The sequence below is a fragment of the Dama dama genome, chromosome X (genome assembly GCF_033118175.1).
Source record: "Dama dama isolate Ldn47 chromosome X, ASM3311817v1, whole genome shotgun sequence".
NCBI lineage: Eukaryota > Metazoa > Chordata > Mammalia > Artiodactyla > Cervidae > Dama > Dama dama.
Window position 1 is genome coordinate 12,053,722 of NC_083714.1, and position 19,762 is coordinate 12,073,483.

General features: G+C 40.5%; 1 protein-coding gene across 1 annotated transcript in view; it reads left to right on the forward strand.

Annotated features, from left to right (window-relative positions):
• VSIG1 (V-set and immunoglobulin domain containing 1) overlaps positions 1 to 19,762 on the forward strand; it is an 85,091-nt gene that overhangs the window by 26,538 nt on the left and 38,791 nt on the right. Inside the window, exon 4 of the mRNA XM_061136976.1 lies at positions 17,805 to 17,961. Coding sequence (XP_060992959.1) covers positions 17,805 to 17,961 — 157 coding nt within the window. The remainder of the gene's footprint in view (positions 1 to 17,804; positions 17,962 to 19,762) is intronic.

The following is a 19,762-nucleotide window of genomic DNA, read 5'->3' on the forward strand; positions in this document are numbered from 1 at the left end:
TCTGGCCCAGAAAGGCAGTTTGAACCTCTTGGTAAGAAGTCTGAGTCTGTTGCATTAGTCTTTTGCAGTACTGGGTCCTATCTGCTTACAGCACAGTGGAGTGGAAAATTAGGGTGTAATGTCCAGTCTTCACTAGTCTGTCTGAGATATAGTCACCAAGTGACAATCAGTGTCTGCCAGAAGGAAAGGGCCCCTTAGGGCCAATGACACTACCTTAGGCTAATGTAGGTATAAGTATTCAGAAAGTTTAGGTAGCTTTGATTTTGAAACCCCATTAGCTCAATTCGTCAGTTCCAGTAGAAAGCAAGATGAGATTGGAGTTCCAACAATGGAGACCTTCTAGCCAGGCTGGGCTGTGAGCTGGAAGGGGATGGTGTACAGTGGCTTTGGTACTTCAGTGACCTGGAACCCTTGCCACTGGAACCAGTCCAGTCCTGACCCTGAGACAGTGGTGACCTCACCCACTGTGACCTGAAGGCTGTATTGGCTTTCCTGGGTCCTGACCATGCCTGCAGCTGATGCTCTCCCAGTCCACCCTGGCCAGGTCACCAAGGATGTGGCACCTTTGGGAATTGAGCTTGGTGGGGCAAGAATAATGGTGACAGCCCAGATGCTAGGTGGACTGTGAAGAGCCTTGAGGACTGGGGAAGGGGGATCAGTGTGGGTGTCAGCTAGGCCATTTCAACTTCAGACCATGGAACCACACAGTTCTGGGGATCTGGTGTGACTGCTCTTCCCAGTTGGATGAGGTGCTGCTGGGTCTTGGCAACAATGAACAAAGGCTTTGCCAGAGCAGAAGCCTGCTGGAATCGTGAAAAAAGGTAAGTGGGGGGGGGGGTGTGGTCAGTGGCCAGTGGGTGGTCTCCATTTTACCAGACCACAATAATGGAAGAAAAGAAAAGGTAAGACAGCATACCACATTTGGTCAATAGAATTTGGTCAATAGAAACACCCAGGGAAGACTTTCTGTCCCTTGTTTGAAGTCCCCTGTATATACAGTAATTGAAAAGGCTGCTCTTGACTTTCACCAGACCTTTTAAAAGAAAACTTTTTTTTAGCTTTCATAGGCTGTCTAGAAGTAAGGCTCCATTTTTTTCTCATTTCAAGAATTAAGTTTTTCTAAGATAAATTTTGCTATTTTAACCACTTGAAAGTGTACAGTTTGGTGATTTTTCATATATTCATAATATTGTGCAGCCATCACCACTAATTCCAGAGCATTTTCATTAACCCAAAGATAAGTTCTGTACTCTTTAAACAGTCGTTTCCCATTCTCCACCTGGCAATTGCTAATCTGTTTCCTGTCTCTATGGACTTTCCTACTCTGGACATTTCATATAAATGAAATCAGACAATATATGCCATTTTGTGTTTGGCTTGTTTCTCTTGCCGTAATGTTTTCAAGGGTCATCTATGTTGTAGTATGTATCAGAACTTCATTCCTTTTTTTCTTCAACTAAGACAGCAAAAGAGATTATTTGTTGTACATGTATTACACTCAGTGACAACTGAGAACAAAATTAGTCCAGAATGTCAGAGATCCAGGGCAAAGGACCAAAAGTGAAAGTGTTAGTCACTCAGTCATGTCTGACTCTTTGCCACCCCATGGACTGTAGCTCAACAGGCACCTCTGTCCATGGGATTCTCCAGGCAAGACTATTGGAGTGGGTAGCCATTTCCTTTTCCAGCGGATCTTCCCGACCCAGGGATTGAATCTGGGTCTCTTGCATTGTAGGCAGATACTTTACTGTCTGATCCACAAGGGCAGCTCTAAAAGAACAAAAGGAACCATTTTTAATATGAGCAAGGTGGGTCTCCCAAAGGTAGTCGAGGTGATCAGAATGGCCATAGATGTTCAAGATCCTTTGAAATAAGTTCTAGATGGTAGGCATGCAGTCCAACAATTTGCACCAGTGTCCCTGGCCTCTGGCTTCCCTTGTTTCTATTCCTGTGGCTTCCATGGGTGTACAGGTTTACTTGGACCTCTGCCTCATCTTTCTTTTGTGCTTCAGCCTGCACATTTGCTTCTTCCCCAGCTTCACTGGTCATGGCATGGTTTCTCAGAAGATGGTGCTAAGGTCGAGAGACTTCATTCTTTTTTAACAGCTGCATAATATTTCATTGTATGAATATACCATGTTTGTGTATCCATCCATCAGTTGATGGACAGTTGGATTGTATCCAGTTTTTGAATAATGGCTATAATGAATAATGCTGCTGTGAACATTTGGGCTTAGGTTTTTGTTTGAACATAGTTTTTCACTTCTCACACCTAAGTATATACCTAGGTGTAGAATTGCAAGGTTGTATGATAACTCTGGGCTTCCCAGGTGATGTTAGTGGTAAAGAACCCACCTGCCAATGCAGGAGACATAAGAGATACAAGATACCCTTGATGAGGGCATGGCAACTCACTCCAGTATTCTTGCTTGGAGAATCCCATGGACAGGGAGGCTGGCAGGCTATGGTCCATAGGTTCACAAAGAGTCAGATACAACTGCAGCAACTTAGCATGCACACATGGAAACTCCGTGTCTAACTTTTTGAAGAACTGCCAAGCTTTTTCCCACAGAGACAGCACCATTTATATTCACAACAGCAGTGTATGAGGGTTCCAATTTCTCCAAATCCTCACTGACACAGTATTGTTTTCCATTTCCTCAATTATAGCCATCCCAATGAGTGTATCTCATTGTGACTTTGAGCTGCACTTTCCAAATAACTCATGATGTTGTCATGTGTTTGTGCCGTTTGTATATTTTCTTTGGAGAAATGTCTATTCAAATCCTTTGCCCATTTTTAAATTGGGTTCTTTGTCTTTTTACTGAGTTTATGAAGTTTTAAGCATTCTAATGTATTCTATATACTAGATTATCAGCTATATTCATTTGCAAATATCTTCTCTAATCCCATGGGTTGCCTTTTCACTTTCTTGATAGTGTCTTTTGATGTATAAAAGTTTTAGTTTTGATGAAATCTGATTAATTTTTTTCATCAGTTACTTGTCGTTTTGGTATTATGTTTAAGAAACCACTGCCTAACACAGAGTGGTAGTGGTGGTGGTGGTGTAGTCACTAAGTCACGTCCAACTCTTTGTGACCCTATGAAACCTCCAGACTCCTCTGTCCATGGGATTCTCCAGGCAAGAATACTGGAGTGGGTTGCCATTTCCTTCTCCACTAACATAAGGTACAAGTATTTATTACCTGTCTTCTAAGAGTTTTATAGTATTAGCTATTACATTTGAGTCTTTCATTAACTTTGAGTATATTTTTCCATATTGGGTGAGGTAGGGTTCCAAATTATTATTATTATTTTGCATGTGGATATCCATTTGTCCCTGCACTGATTTTTGGGGAAAAAAAAAACTATCTTTTTTTCCATTAAATGGCCTTGGCACCCTTATCAAAACTCAATTGACTATAGGTGTGTAAATTTCTTTTCGGACTGTCAGCTCTATTACATTGATCTATGTGTCTGTCCTTATGATAATACCCCCACTATTTTGATTAATCTAGGTTTGTAGTAAGTTTTGAAATTGGAAAGTGTTAGATCCTAGCTTAGCTATCCTTTTTCAAAATGGTTTTTGCTATTCTGGGTCCCATGCAATTCCATATAAATTTTAGGAGCAGCTTGTCAGTTTCACCAAAGAAAGCAGTTGGAATTTTGATAAGGACTGCTTTGGGTCTATAGATTAATTTGGCGAATATTGCCATCTTAATAGTATTGTCTTCCAATCCATGAACACAGGATACCTTTCCATTTATTTAGTCTTTAAAATATTTTTCTACAAATTTTGTAGTTTAGAGTGTACAGGTCTTGTACTTTCTCAGTTAATATTTTTTTCAGATCTTCCTAGTTTTATTTTTTTTTATTTTTCATTTATTTTTATTAGTTGGAGGCTAATTACTTTACAATATTATAGTGGTTTTTGCCATACATTGACATGAATCAGCCGTGGATTCTTTTTGATGCTATTGTAAATTAAATAGTGTGCTCTTTTAAATTTTTCACTGCTAGTGTGTAGAAATAATACTGATTTTTTGGTATGGTGATCTATATCCTGCAACTTTGCTGAACCTCATGTATTAGCTATAATAGTTTATTTGTGAGTACTTTAGGGTTTTTTTATATATAAGATCAAGTGATCAGTGGTACTTTTGAGTCTTCTTTTATTATATGGATGCCATTTATTTTTCTTTCTTGATTACCCTGACTAGAAGCTCCCATACAATGTTAAATAGAAGTGTCAAGAGCAGACATCCTTGCCCTGTTCCTGACCTTAGGAGAAAACATCCTTTTTTCACCATTATGTTACCTATGTGTGTGTGTGATAGATACCCTTTACCATCTTTAGAAAGTTCCCTTCTATTCCTAGTATTTGAGTTTTTTAATCATGAAAGGGTGTTGGATTTTTGTCACATGCTTTCCTGTGTTTATTGAGATAATTATATGTTTTCCCTTGTTAGTCTGTTGATATATTTATTGACGTTCATATGTTGAACCAATCTTGCACTCCAGGAATAAACCCCACGTAGTCATGTCATTGGTTGTTGTTTAGTCGCTAAGTGGTGTCTGACTCTTTTGCAGTGCCATGGACTATAGCCTGCCAGGCTCCTCTGTCCACAGGATTTCCCAGGCAAGAATACTGGAGTGGGTTGCAATTTCCTTCTCCAGGGGATCTTCCCAACCCAGGGATCGAATCTCTATCTCCTGCATTGGGGGTAGGTGGATTTTTTTTTTTTTTTTACCACTGAGCCACCAGGGAATCCCTAATCATGTCATATAATTTTTTAACATGCTGATGTATTTGACTTTCTAGTATTTTGTATCTAGATTCATAAGGGATATTGGTCTGCATTTTTTTTTTCTTGTGATGTCTTTGACTGTCTTTGATAATGTTGGCCTTATAGAATTAGTTGGGATGTGTTCCCTCCTTTTCTACTTTTTGGAAGAGTTTGAGAAGTATTGGTTTTAATTCTCTAATTGTTTTATAGAATTCGCCAGTGAGATCAACTGGTCTTGAACATTTTTTTGTTTGTTTCATTTTTTCCCCTGCTGTGTCAGTGATTATACCCAACGTATTTGAATTTGCAGAGTGACTAACTGTCAACATGGAGAAGTTAATGCTATTGAAAGGTTTTTATCCCCTACATTTTCCAAGAGGAGGGAGTATGCCATACCACACAAGGCCACATGGGGAAGCACCAATGTCAGTTAATAGGCAAGAAGGAGTAAATGGAAAGCCTAGGCCAGAGTCTTTATTGGGTTTCCAGGAAATCAAGGCAGAGCAGGGTAAATAGATTAGGATTGGCTAGTCTGAATAATTCTAGTGGGTCTTGGGGTGTAGGGAAGCTGTCTCATTTGATATCTGGCCTAGGTTGTCTTAGTTCAGGGGAAATATCGGCTTGGTATATGAGAGTTAGATAAGGAGATGGCTCAAAGTATGGGCTCTGGACTACAGGGGCAGTGTAAACAAATTTGGCTATTAGTTTGGCCCTGTAATTAGTGGATGCCAGAGACAGATATAGGTTCTAAGAAAACTCAATTTGAACACTGACCAACTTTACCTGTTGTTCAGACTTTATAGTTTCTTCTGAGTCTAGTTTCTTCTTGATAGTTTGTGTGTTTCTAGGAGTTCGTTCCGTCTAGATTATCTAATTTGTTGGCATACATTTGATTGTTGTATTCTTTATAATCCTTTAAAAAAATTACTCTAAGGTCAGCAGTAATGTCCTCAGTTTGATTTGTGATCTTAGTAATTTGAGACTTTTTTTCTTGGTCAGTCTAGATAAAGTTTTGTCAGTTTTGCTGTTTATTTTTTCCCCCAAAGAATGATTAATTGATTTTCTTTATTATTTTCTTTTCTCCAATTCATTTATTTATTCCCTAATCTTTGTTATTCCTTTTCTTCTGCTTGCTTTAGGGTTAGTTTCTTCTTGTTTTTCTAGTTACTTAAGGTGGACATTTGGATATTGTTTTGAGATTTTTTTTAATTTATTTTTTAATTGGTGGAAAATTGCTTTATAATGTTGTATTGGTTTCTGCTGTACAACAACACAAATCAGTCATAATTACATATATATATATATATATATATATATATCCCCTCCCTCCTAAGCCTCCCTCCCCTCTTGCCATCCCACCCCTCTAGGTCATCGCAGAGCACCAGGCTGGACTTCCTGTGTTTTATTTTATTTTGTTTAGTTCTACCAGTTTATTGCTACCAACCCATCCCCTCCACCAGCTTCATACGTGTGTGCTCAGAAGTGTAACACCATGGACTGCAGCCCTCCAGGCTCTTCTGTCTATGGACTTTTCCAGGCAATAATACTGGAGTGGGTTGCCATTTCCTTCTCCATCCCTGTGTTATATAGCAACTTCCCACTAACTGTCTGTTTTACACATGATAGTCAACGCTACTTTCTCAATTCATCCTACCCTCACCTTCCCTCGCTGTGTCCACAAGTCCGTTCTCTACTAGGTTCATTAGTACCATTTTTCTGGATTCCATATATATGCATTAATATACAATACATGTTTTTCTCTTGAAATGCAAATCAAAAGTACAATGAGGTATCACCTCACACTAGTCAGAATGGCCATCATCAAAAAATCTACAAACAATAAATGCTGGAAAGGATATGGAACCAGTGCAATAGGGAACTCTCCTGCACTGTTGGTAGGAGTGTAAACTGATACAGCCATTATGGAAAATGATATGGAGATTCCTTGAAAAACTCAGAGATCGTTCTTCTTTTTTAATGTAGGTATTTTACTGCTACAGGCTTCCCTCTGAGCGCTGCTTTTGCTGCATCCCATATGTTTTGGTATGTTGCGTTTTCATTTTCATTCATCTTAAAATATTTTCTAAATGCTATGTGATATCTTTAACTCATTGGCTATTTAGGAGTGTGGAGTTTAGTTTCCTCTTATTTGTGAATTTACCAAATTTCATTCTGTTGACTACTAATTTCATTCCATTGTGACAAGACAGCATATCTTACATGATTTCACTTTTAAAATTTACTGAAACTTATTTTGTGACTTAATACATGGTCTCCTTTGGAGAATGTTCCATATGCATTTGAGAAGAATGTATATTCTACTGTTGCTGGGTGGAGTATTCTCTAGATGTCTTCTAGATGTCTGTTAGATCTAGTGGGTTTATAGAATTACTCAAGTCTTCTATTTCCTTGATAATCTTCTATTTATTCTATGCATTATTGATAGTGGAGTATTGAAATCTCCCATTGTTATTGTGGAACTGTATTTCTCACTTCAGTTCTGTCAATTTTTGCTTCATATATTTTGGGGCTCAGTTTTTGGGGGGAACTTATGTTTATAATTGCTATATATTCTTGAGTGTTTGACCCTTTTTTAAATTACATATTGTCCTTCTTTCTTGCTTATACCAATTTATATTTTAAAGTCTATTTTGCTTGATATTAGTATAGCCACTCTAGTTCTCTTTTGGTTTGTTTGCATGGAACATATTTTTCCATCCTTTTATTTTCAACCTGTTTTTGCTTTGAGTTATAAATGAGTCCATTAAAGACAGCATATACCTGAATAATATTTTTTTCTTTCCGTTCTGTCATTCTTTGACTTTTAATTGGGAATTTAACCCATTTGCATGCTTGCATGCTTAGTTGCTCCGTCATGTCAACTCTCTGCGACCCCATGGACTGTCTCCCTCCAGGCTCCTCTGTCCATGGGATTATCCCAGCAAGAATACTGGAGTGGGTTGCCATTTCCTTCTTCAGGAGATCTTCCCAATCCAGGGATTGAACCCACATCTCCCATGTCTTCTGCATTGGCAGACGGATTCTTTACCACTGAGGCACCTGAGAAGTCTTTGATTTATTTACATGTAATGTAATTACTGGTAAGGAAGAACATCCTTCTGCCATTTTGCTATGTTTTCTATATGCCTCATTTCATTTTTTTGTTGTTGTTCCTCAGTTCCTTCGTTACTGAATTCTTTTGTAGTCAATAGATGTTTTATAGTGTACCATTTTAATTCTCTCATCATTTTTTAAAATATGTATTTTCAAGTTATTTTCTTAGTGGTTGCCCTGGGGGTCACAATTAACATTCTAATCTATAGTAATCAAAGACCAGGAAAAACTCCTAGCTATCCAGAGTGAAGGCAGATGATAGTAAATACATATTCAAATTCTTATGATGTAGGAAGTTACACAAAGTTCATTTGTAAATGTTCAACGTGTCCCCAAGGCTATGGTTTCTGTACAGATCCTACCTTAAGAGTTTTTCCAAGGTAATGAATCTGGCAAATGGAACATGGACTAGAGACTTTAGCTATTATGTGATTAAAATTTTCTCAACAGTGTTGTCCCAGGGCAGTTTCCAAGTTATTTTACCATGACAGGTCATAGCCTGCAAATTTTCCATCAAACTTTATTCCAGAGAGACTGGAGAGACCAAGGGACAGTCTTGGTGTCTCCATAGCTTGTTTGACGAAAGGAGCATCCAGATTTCTCTCAATATCCTTTATTTTTTCAGAGTCCGATGCTTTAATTAAAGTTTGCTCAAGGTTTCATAGAAGTAATCTGGAGTATCCAGATCAAGTCTTTGATTTGTTGAGTCAACTGAACTTGGGTGAGAGGCACTCTGTTTATCATACTGGTCAGCCAAGGCATTTTCTTTCACCTCATGGGTTTGTTCTTTAGTGTGATCATGGACTTTAATTATAGTCACTTTCTTGGAGAGGAGCACGGTACCTAATAAAACTTGAATGTGATCACACTGCTTATTGTAAGTACCAGCAGCTATTAGGAAGTTCTCTTGTTTCATTAGTATACCAAAATAATAAACCACACCAAAGGCATTTCTGCGTATATGTTAGCCCTTTCATTCTTTGCTGACTGATTGGCTAGAATCAATCCTCTAAGTTCAGCTAGTCGTAGTAAGTGGTCTTCAGAAAAATATTTATATTCACTAAGCTCTTGGAAAGTGGTAATAGCATAACTAACTTGAGTAGATACTTGTTCAGTCTCAAGGTGTAACTTGTCTACAAAAAAAAAGTCTAGATTTGTTTTAAAGGATTCATTTTTTTAATGATTTTTAAAATTTATTTATTTTTGGCTGTGCTGGCTCTTCATTGCCGCTCAGGCTTTTCTCTAGTTGTAGTGATCAGTGGTTACTTTCTAGTTGTGGTGTGCGGGCTTCTCATTACAGTGGCTTCTCTTGTTGTAGAGCATAGGCTCTAGGGCACATGAGCTTCAATAGTTGCAGCACGTGGGGTCATTAGTTGCAGCTTCTGGGCTGTAGAGCACAGGCTCAATAGTTGTGGTGTACTGGCTTAGTTGCTCCTCTGCATGTGGGGTCTTCCTGGATCACGGAACTGTGTCTCCTGCATTGGCAGGCAGATTCTCTGCCACTGAACCACCAGGGAAGCCCTAAGCTTGGGTTTTGTGGAGATGTTTCAAGGAGCTAAGAAAGAGACAGATGGAGTTGTTAGTTTAAACAGTCATGAGATTCTCACTTCTCTGGAGGAGGGAATGAGATAGGTGATTAAGATCATGACAAAAAGATATATGAATGGATTAAAAATGTTTTCTTTATGTTTTGTGTTTGTTTTTTATGTATTATTTCTGTGAAAAGTATTAGAAACCTATTACAGTATAGTACTATATAGCCAATTGTGTTAGTTGAGTACCTAGGCTAATTTTGTTGGGCTTATAAACAAATTGGACTTACAAACATACTCTCAGAAAGGAACTTGTTTGTATGTAGGGGACTTATTGTATATGAATTATATCTTAATTTTGAAAATGAGTATTACTTCTGTAGAAGGTAATATGAGCTGAGGACAGAAGCAGAAGTTCATGGGAAGTGAGTCTGAAAGCAGAAAAATGTTAAGTGCTTTTGGCGAAGCATTTGAACTTCATGAGGTACCATTAGGTGGAAAGGGGACCCCCAAGATCAAATGCAGCTGCAGTTATTGCTCTAAGATAAGAGGGATTTGTTTTAACTACTGGGTAGGGAGAAAGATTGTAATACCAAATGAGTTTCTGATTTCCGTTATGTTTCAGAGATGAAACGCCAAGAACTTGACCATCCCTTTTACGTTTGGACGTAAAAGTGAAAGTGTTAGTTGCTCAGTGGTTTCTGACTCTTTTGTGATTCCATGGACTGTAGCCCACTAGGCTCCTCTGCCCATGGAATTCTCCCGGCAAGAATACTGGAGTGGGTAGCCATTCCTTCCGCCAGGGGATCTTCCTGACCCAGGGATCGAACCTGGGTCTCCTGCACTGCAGGCGGATTCTTTACCATCTGAGCCACCAGGGAAGCCCCTTTTATGTTTAAACGGAAAAAAAAAAGCCTTTGTAAAATTTAAGGGTGACCCAGAATGGTAGGGTTGTAGATAGTAGCCTTGAGTTGGTCCAAAGCTGACTCTGTAGTGCCCTCTGAAGGCAGAGGTTCAGGGGTGCCATTTTTAGTCTGTAATAGAAGATGGCAACTGATTCAGAAAAGTCAGGAATCCACGAACTATAATATCCTCTAAATCCGCTTAGTTGCCTTTTGGTAATAAGGCGAGGGCAATTTTGAATGGCTGTACTTCTATCTACTCAGAGGGATTTGCCTCCCTAGGATATATCGTGGCTTAGGTAGTGAATCTGAATGTAACAAAATTGTAGTGTATTCTTACAAACTGTATGTCCTTTTATGGCCAACATTTTTAAGAGATAAAGAGAGCCCTCTTGAGAAGAGGTGATATAAGGTGAATAAAAGAGCAGCTCACCTGAATATTGGATCAAGGTAAAGGAACAGAGAAATTGTAATGCTTGGAGATCATGATTTAGAACCTGAGATAAGTATGAAGGGGCTTCAGGGAGGCCTTATCGCATCACAGTCAAGGTGTACTGTTGGTTTTTCCATGTTAAAGTGAAAAGGTATTGGATAGCAGGATATAAGGCATCACTAAGGAAGGCTGAACAGACACTTTGGAGGTATAGAAACCAAGACAATGTGGGATTGGGAACCATAGAGAAATGTGGGATACTATACAGTTTGTACCTGTACATCATGGGATACTACATGGTTTGTACCCTTACATCTTGTACAAAGAGGTGCTTATGTCCATTAGGATGTTTTTAGTGGATGGATAAGAGTGTTGCAGACACTGGAACAAGGAATGATTAAGCCTTTAACTATGAAATCTGTCACAATGGGTTATACTCCTTCTTGTGCTTTGAGTTTTAAGCCCATTTAGGCAGAGGCATTGTAAGGTCAGTATTGACTTGTAAGGGTTCTACAGCCTTTATTTTTCCTGTATCTGTAGATAAGGGGGCCCCAAGGATATTGGGTAACGAAGAACTTAAATCAGAAAACTGAGGTAATTTTAAGGAGAAAGTGAATGGAGGACTCAAGAGTAGTCCTCAGGTACTACTGAGGTATTCAAGCAAAGCCAACATAAGATGTGTTATCAGAGTTTAAAAGATCAAGAAAAAGTCCTTTGGGTGTACACCTAATAGTAGTTTCCCATTGAGCCAAAAGGTCCCATCTGAATTGGTTAGAGAAGGTGGAAGGACTGAAGAGAAAGGTATGTTGAGAAGTTACGGTTCTCAGGGTTAGTTAGGCAAAGTTAGAGGTTAAGATAGGCAAAGGGCTAAGCAAGACAGAGAGAGTTTGTTCAATTGGTAAATCCCACTATGGAGAATTTTTTATTATCCTAAGAGAGAGTGGTGGGAAACTAGAAGGAGTTAATGGTAGAGAGTGTGGCTCCAGTGTCTACTAAAAATGAGATTGAATGACCGTTTATGAATTGTTGTTCAGTTGCTCAGTGGTGTCCAACTCTTTCCAACCCCATGGACTGCAGCACGCTAGGCTTCCCTGTCCCTCACCATCTCCCAGAGCTTACTCAAACTCACATCCATTGAGTTGGTGATGCCATCTAACCAACTCATCCTCTGTCATCCCCTTCTCCTCCTGCCTTCAGTCTTTCTCAGCGTCAGAATTGGTTCTTCACATCAGGTGGCCAGAGTATTGATACTAAGCTTCAGCATCAGTCCTTCCAATGAATATTCAGGGTTAATTTCCTTTAGGATTGACTGATTTGATCTTCTTGCTGTCCCAGGGACAGCATTTATGAATAAATAGAGTTATTTCTCTTCGCTGATCCAAAGGCAATTAGGGATACTCTAGGATGTCTTCCTCGGAGGGGAGGAATTGCTTTGTTTCTTATTGAGCAGTCTGTGTAGGTTGCCAGGTAAAATACAGGAATTAAATTTGAATGTCAGCTATGGAACAAATCATTTTTTAGTGTACATGTGTCCCAGATATTTCATGAGACATACTCATGCTAAGATATTACTTGTTGTTTATCTGAGAATAAAAAAAAATCCTGTATTTTATTTTGCTAAATCTGGCAACCCTAGTTGGCCAAAGTGGGACAGTTGCAGGCCCAATGTCATTTTCTCTGTAATACCTGCAGGTATTCAAGCCTATCCATGTTATATTTGTGGAGGGCCTTTTATTTCCTTCAAGCTGTTCAACTCATTACTACATAAATTTGTGGTGTGTGGTTTTCTGTTTGTTTATTATGCTTTCCACAAAATGATGAACAAAAAGTGCTGGACACCAAGTGGAACTCATGAATGGGTATAGTCTGCCAGCCTGTTTTATGCTTCCAATATTTCAGGCTTAAAGCCTTTGACAAAGAATGTGCAGATTGCTGTAGGGGTGTTAGCATTAATACCCAACCCTGAATATTCTTTAGAAGGGGTTTCTGTTTGGTCCCTACAATTAGAGACAGATTCATCATGCTCTTGTTGACAGGTTTGGATTATTCTTTAGTCAATAGAAGAGGGAAAACCTTCAGGGATTGCCTTGAAAAGACTTTCTCCTATCTCTATGACTTTTGCATATCTGGAGAGTTCTGAAGGTAGGGATCTGAAGGTGAGAGGAAGCTAAGAAAGGGAAAGAGGAGAGAAAGAGGGCAGAGCAAAAGACAGAGAGCAGGAGAGGAGGAATGCCAGGAGGGAATTAGTTTATAAGAGTCAGTCACAGAGTTAGAAAGGAGAAGATCTTTAGGAAGAGAGAAGGCTGAGATTATTTTAAGAGAGAACTCAATAAATTGGAATTGTTCTGAACTGGTTATTTTCTCAGCTTCTCATTACCAGTTAAAGAAAGCTGTCCATTGTTAGTTAGCCATCTTATTTCCTTTTATTCTAAGGTACACACTTTGACGGGCCCCGAGAGTCCCAAATTGACCACTGCAGTTCAAAATTGTCTTCCTCAACACATAGATGACCAAAAAGCACACAAAAAGATGCTCAGCATTGCTAATTATTAGAGAAATGCAAATCAGAACTACAATGAGGTATCATCTCACACAGGTCAGAATGGCCATCATCTAAAAGTTTACAAACAATAAATGCTGAAGAGGATGTGGAGAAAAGGGAACCTTCCTACACTGTTGATGGGAATGTAAATTGGTGCAGCCACTGTGGAGAACGGTATGGAAGTTCCTTAAAAAGCTAAAAATAGAGTTAGTGTATGATCTAGCAATCCCACTCCTGGCCATATATCTGGAGAAAACCGTAATTCAAAAAGATACTTGCTCCCCAGTGTTCATTGCAGGAATATTTACAATAGCTGAAAGTAATACAACACTGTAAATCAACTATACCCCAATATAAAATAAAAATTAAATTTAAAAGAAACAAAATTGTCTTCCTCAAAGTCACTCCATTCAGCCCATAATAAAAGAGATCAACATAGAAGAAAAGAGAAAGACCTCATTTAAACTTAGAATCATCATCCTATCCTCTGTTCCCAGAGAACCTCAAAATACAAAAAGAAAATAGAGGCAGTCAGACAATATGTTCACCCTTTCAAAGAATCAAAGCCTGCAACTTGTGTGCAACAAAAAAGAACTGGAGTACATGAGCGGGAATGGTACTCACCATTTGACCCAGCAGGGGCCTCCAAGAAGGGAGGAAGAGGTTCCCCAGTATGCTCTATCCGTAGCTGAATCTCAGTAGGCCTGAGGGTTATCCCGACCCAATCTGAAGTTACAGACTTTATTCAGGTGATTTGCATCCGGGAGCATCTCGACATTAGGTCTCTTCCTGAGCCAAAGCAGGATTGGGTTTATTTATTTATTTGGCTGTGTCGGGTCTTAGTTGCATCATGCGAGATCTTTCCATGTGGCACACGGACTCTAGTTCTGTGCATGGGCTTCAGAGTGCATGGGCTTCAGTAGTTGCAGCATGCAGGCTTAGTTGCTTCGCAGCTTGTGGGATCTTAGTTCTCTGACCAGGGATCAAACCTGCGTCCTTTGCATTGCAAGGTGGATTCTATACCATTGGGCCACCGGCGAAGTCCCAGGATTGGGAGTTTCATAGGATGAGAAGAAGAGAGGGTTATAGGACTGTTGTCATGTCCCGGGTTGCAGTTTTCTTTAACTGTTAGTGCTGCACACCTTGTGGTTGGAATGGTTGGAGATTGTTCTGGTTTATGGCAACTCTCTGAGCAATCTCATTTTGGCTGCTTGCAGAACAGTTCTTTGGAAAACTGACTTTTTTGAGCCTATGGGTCCTCTCTTAACTCTTGAATGCCAGTTAAGGTACAGGGGACAGGGAGCAAAAATAAGAAAAATAAAGAGAGATATTTCAAGCAAGGAAAAAACTGGGATATATTTTACTTCTTTTACAGTTGTCTTTCAGCTTCCACCATTTACTCACTCTCCACTCAGATACTCAGATTCTCAAGTTCAAACGCCAGATTTTCCTTTTCTTGTACTACATAGCTCGAACCATTCCAATGCTCCCTACAAGATATCTTTGCACCCCAGGTTTGTTGCCTTCATAAACTCCACCCCATAGCCACAGGACAGGTCACCTCTGTTGGGTGAGGAGCATGAAATCAGGGAAGACTTCATGGAGGAGGCTGTATCTGAGCTGGGGCCTTGACAGATGGGGCAGGATCTGCTTAAGCTGAGACAGTAAGAAAGACTTTCCAGTAAGAGATAATAGTATGAATTTGTTCATTCTTCAAATAAAGTATTGTGGAGAGCCTTCTTGGCACTAGGTGCCAATTGTATACTGACTAAGAGTATGGATTTTGAGGACAAAGACTTAATCCCAAGCCTTGCCACTTCCTAGCCATAGGGGTTGGGAAATCAGCTATAACTTAATCAGTGAAGCACACAGAATAGAGACTGACAAATTGGAGAGCAAAATCCCTGTTTAATGGGGATAACAGCTCAGATGCTGACAGTCATAGCTATGTGGGCTAGTTGGGGGTGATACTCTGATAGTTCAAAAAAAGCTAAAATTCTAGATTTTTATGTGAATTTTTTAAATTTTTAAAGTATAGGCTGCTTCATTTCAAAGAATAAGTTTGTAGGTCAAACTATATACATCTGTGGCTGACTCTCTCCATGGTTGAAAACTTTGTCCCCTCTGACTTAAAGGCTTAACTCTGTACTTGGTACAGCAGGCAGAGCCCTCTAGCCAACACCTCTGCTTCATCCCAGCCTTGATTTTCTCTATATCTCTCCTTCCTTGCTGCTCTGTGGCCCAACACAGTAAAGTTGTTCTCCACATGATCCTCTGTGTTCATGCATATGTAGTTGAAATGTCCTTCTCCACATCCCCACCTCAATTTTCTTTTCCTAACATCTCCTACTCTTTAAGAGCTATCTTCCTTTAAGAAGCAAGCCTTCACCAGCTCCTCCTCTGTTATTCCCAAAACCCTGGTTAGTACTTACTTAACTGCACTGTGTTGTCATTCCCTGTCTTCATATTTCTTTTCCACTAGTCTGAGTATACTGTGCCTGGGACATAAGGACATGCAATGAATATTTATTTCATAAATGAATAAATGGAATGAATGTGTGTTTACAAGGTCACTTGCTATATGTAACCATGCATCAAGAAAAATATGAAGCCCCATTTCTATCCACTCATCCATTTATCTAGCAGATATTTATTGAGGACCAATTATATGCCAGGGACTGTTCTAAGTGATGGAGATTCAGGAATGAACATGCCAGGCAAAGTCCCTATCTTCACATAGCTCATATTTTAGTGTGGGAAGACACTAAACAAAATATATACTACAATGTGAGATGGTAATATATGTCACAAGGAGAATATAAAAGCTGGTGAAGCCTTAGAAGGCGACAGGTGCACTTTTAGATAGGGTAGTTGGGAAAGGGATCTCTGGAAAGGTGACACAAGCAAAGATTTGTGGGAAGGGTGGGAACAAACCATACAGATAGCTGGAGGAGAACACTAAGTGCAAAGGCCCTGGAGCAGGAGCATGGTTGGCATGTTTAAGGAATAACAAGGAGGCCAGGGTGGCTACTGAGGAGTGAGCAAGGTGGGGAGTGGTGGGAGGTCAGAGAGGCAACGGAGGGCTAGACCATATTATCGTCACCCTCCTCAACCGCCCATAGACCATAAAGCCTTAGCTGAAAAATGGGGTAAGGAATTTCAGTCTTGTTGGGTTGTGTGGTAGCAGTGCCAGGGAGATACACATGAGTCAAAATGGCTTTTCTTGCAGATACATACTTCTCTTAATGCCCTTACTATCCAGAGTTTTTACTAAAAGGCTCTCAAGATGCAGGTCCCACCTGAGACCAGGCGCTGTTTGCCTTGGGAGGGTCATGAAGTGGTGGAGATTGGTCAGTTATTTCCTGCTGGTTGGGGCTGGAACCAGGCTGCACACCTCCACCCAGCTGGAAAGGGCTCCAGAGCTGTTATTAATCAGATACATGGATGTTTAGTACAAGTCTCAAGTTTCCCACTTCTACACCTTTTCCTCTCCCAGGAAGAGGGAGCTTTCCTCTCCCAAGAAGTCTTCTTCTTTTTTTTTTCCATTTATTTTTATTAGTTGTAGGTGAATTACTTTACAATATTGTAGTGGTTTTTGCCATACATTGACATGAATCACCCATGGATTTACATTTGTTCCCCATCCTGAACCCTCCTCCCACCTCCCTCCCCATCCCATCCCTCTTCCCAAGAAGTCTTCAAACTTGCCCTGGGTCTCACTCCATGAAATAAAGGATTTGGACCCGATGGTCTAGAGCTGTCATATCATGTCTGTGTCTTAACTCTTCCTGCATGACAGGCCACCTGATTTCTCACCCTGGAAGTAGGCTTCCTGTGGGCATCTTCATGTAGCTGCATGCAGGTGGAAGCATAACTGTGCAGCTTATTCAAAAACAGTGGTGGTGGCATGGTTTGACTGAAACCCCAAGGTCTCTTTTCCCAAACATTGCCTCCTACAGCTTCTCTTCTCCTGCGTGCCCTGGCATTCCTGCCATTAATCATCCCTCACAAGCAAAGGTGAGGGACTATCTCTGGGGGTAACATCTGGGATCCAGCAGGCCTGAACACCCACCCTACCCAAGCAAGACTCAATCAAGCTCCTGGAAGGCAGAAAGACAGAATATCTCCTTTGAGTGAGAGACACACAGGCTTCCAGACTGTCAGAAAAACCAGTGGGGGAGGCTCAGGCCAAGGTCTCTGCTGAGTGGCCCTGAGCAGCTCTAGCACACGAAGTGCCAGGGGCCGCTAGGAGCTGACTCCCTGGGAGTTCTATAATGGATTGTGGCTCTGAAGGAAAATGTGACTGACCTTGTAGCACGATTTGGGGCTAGCTATTCTGTAATTTATTGCTGAGTCGTGGAGCTTTCAGACCTGGAGGCACAGTTTAATCTCCTAGATGAGCGTAGGAGAAGGATACAACTTATCAAGGTCTGGTCACTCACAGGAAGCCTCCCTACTTCTGCTTTGCTGATCTCAGTTTTGTGCTTCCCCCAGAGTTGCTGCTGCCAAGGATTATGGGAACCCTAAGTCCTCCTTCACATCAGAAGTGCTGAACTGCCCAGGAAGACTTGAGTCAGTGGAAGAGGCTTTGGAGGTGGGGGTGCTGGTGCCTCCCAGTGGCCCAACACCTGGGGCCAAGAAGGGACCCCAGGTGGGGGAGGAGGACAGACACTTTCCTTAGACTCTAGGGTTAAAGCATCCTGTGAGCTTAGCTGGGCCTGGGCTTCTGGCCCAAATTTCATCCTTTATTAGCTCTGTAAATATAGGGGTGTATTATGAGCCACAGTGTCCCTGTCACTTTAAACCAGAAGTTGCAAGATCATGTGAGGTGGGCCTGGTATAAGCAGTTGAGGGTTGTAGGGACTGTGAGCACTGGAGGTTTACAAGCCCCGTGTAAAGGCAGCAGCCACTCCTCAGATATCCTCAGTTGGTGCCACACTGCAGTCTGCCTGGATGGCCTCATCTACCAGTGGTTTTAGGAGAAAGATCTTTACAAAGTGATTTTAGAAATTTCCCATGTATTTCAATATTGATAAAGAATTACATTTGTATTGATACAACAAGCTCATCTATAGCACTTACTATATGTAGGCACTGTTCTAAGCACTTTGCAAATAATAAGGTGTATAATTCTTACAGTAATCACAGTCTCATGAGGTCAGTCTTCTTTTGTCTCATTTTGTGGGTGAGGAAAATGAGGCACAAAGAATTGAAGTAACTTACCCACAATCCCTCAGCTGGTAAATGGCAAAGCCCGGGCTTAAAGCCAAGCAGCCTGACTCTGTAGACCGTGCTCTTTGTCACTTTGCTAGGCTGCCTCAGTAAAACTAGCAAACAAGCAAACCTTATATAAACAGCAAAAACAAAACACCATGGAGGACAAAAACCAAGCAGACAAGTAAGCACAAAAACAGGCTTTTCATATGCTTTAAACCAAATCCAACAGGATTTGACACTTTTTCTGTTTTCTCCTGCCTTTGTAATGTCTTCTTTGTAAGCTCTTTCATGCCTGACCTCCATCTTAACGACTCTTTTTTAGATATTCCCAACACTCTTTCCCCAGCCTGTCCATAAAGCAACCTGGCCTCTTTGCCTTATTGTCATTCTACCTGTCTGTTTTCATTGTTCATTCTAGATTTTTACCTTCAAAAATCCTACTCACATCCTCCTGGAATCCCTCTCTCTTGCCAGGTGGATCCCATGGAACTCATTCTGCAGAGAAGATTTGGGTGTTTGCAGCCCTCCTTTTCAGTGGCCCACACGCCTCTTTCTGTACTTGTGATTATTTGTCCTCTGTGTTGCATAATGTGGCCTTTCATAACTGTGTACTTCTTAGCATCAGTCCCTAAGTGTGTATTTAGTATATGTTTGTCTTGTCTTCCCAACAAGAGTGTGAGCCATTTAAGCAGGGGCTGTGTTAATTGTGTATTCTACTGTCCCTTGTTCAGAGCCAGGAGGTCACATCACTTAATTGGCAAGGGGATGGGAGTTGGTGCTGTCACACTTGGGCCCAAGGCCTCGCTCTGCCACTTACAAACTCTGTGACCAAAGAAAACTTATTTTACCTCTCTTAACTTCATTTCCCTCGCTTGTAAAACGAGGAGCATACCTAATACCTCCTTCACAAGATTAGTGTGAGACACAATGCATATGAAATGCTTAACCCAGGGCCTATCAGCTAGTAAGCCTTCAGCATTTGGCAGCTCTTATTACTGTGTCACAGTGCCATTAATCAGCTCATGGAGCTGTGAAATTCCTCAACATCTTGGCTCCAAAAAAAAATCTCTGATTTTCAGGGTTAACTTCACTCAGGTATGGCAATTTTAGGAAGTGTTGAATAGGACTAGTTGAACAACTAAACCAACCTACCAACCAACTAAACAAAAACCAAAGCAAGGCCCTGCAATTATACAATTAAAATGTGATTTTTTTCAGGATTCAAATCAAACTTT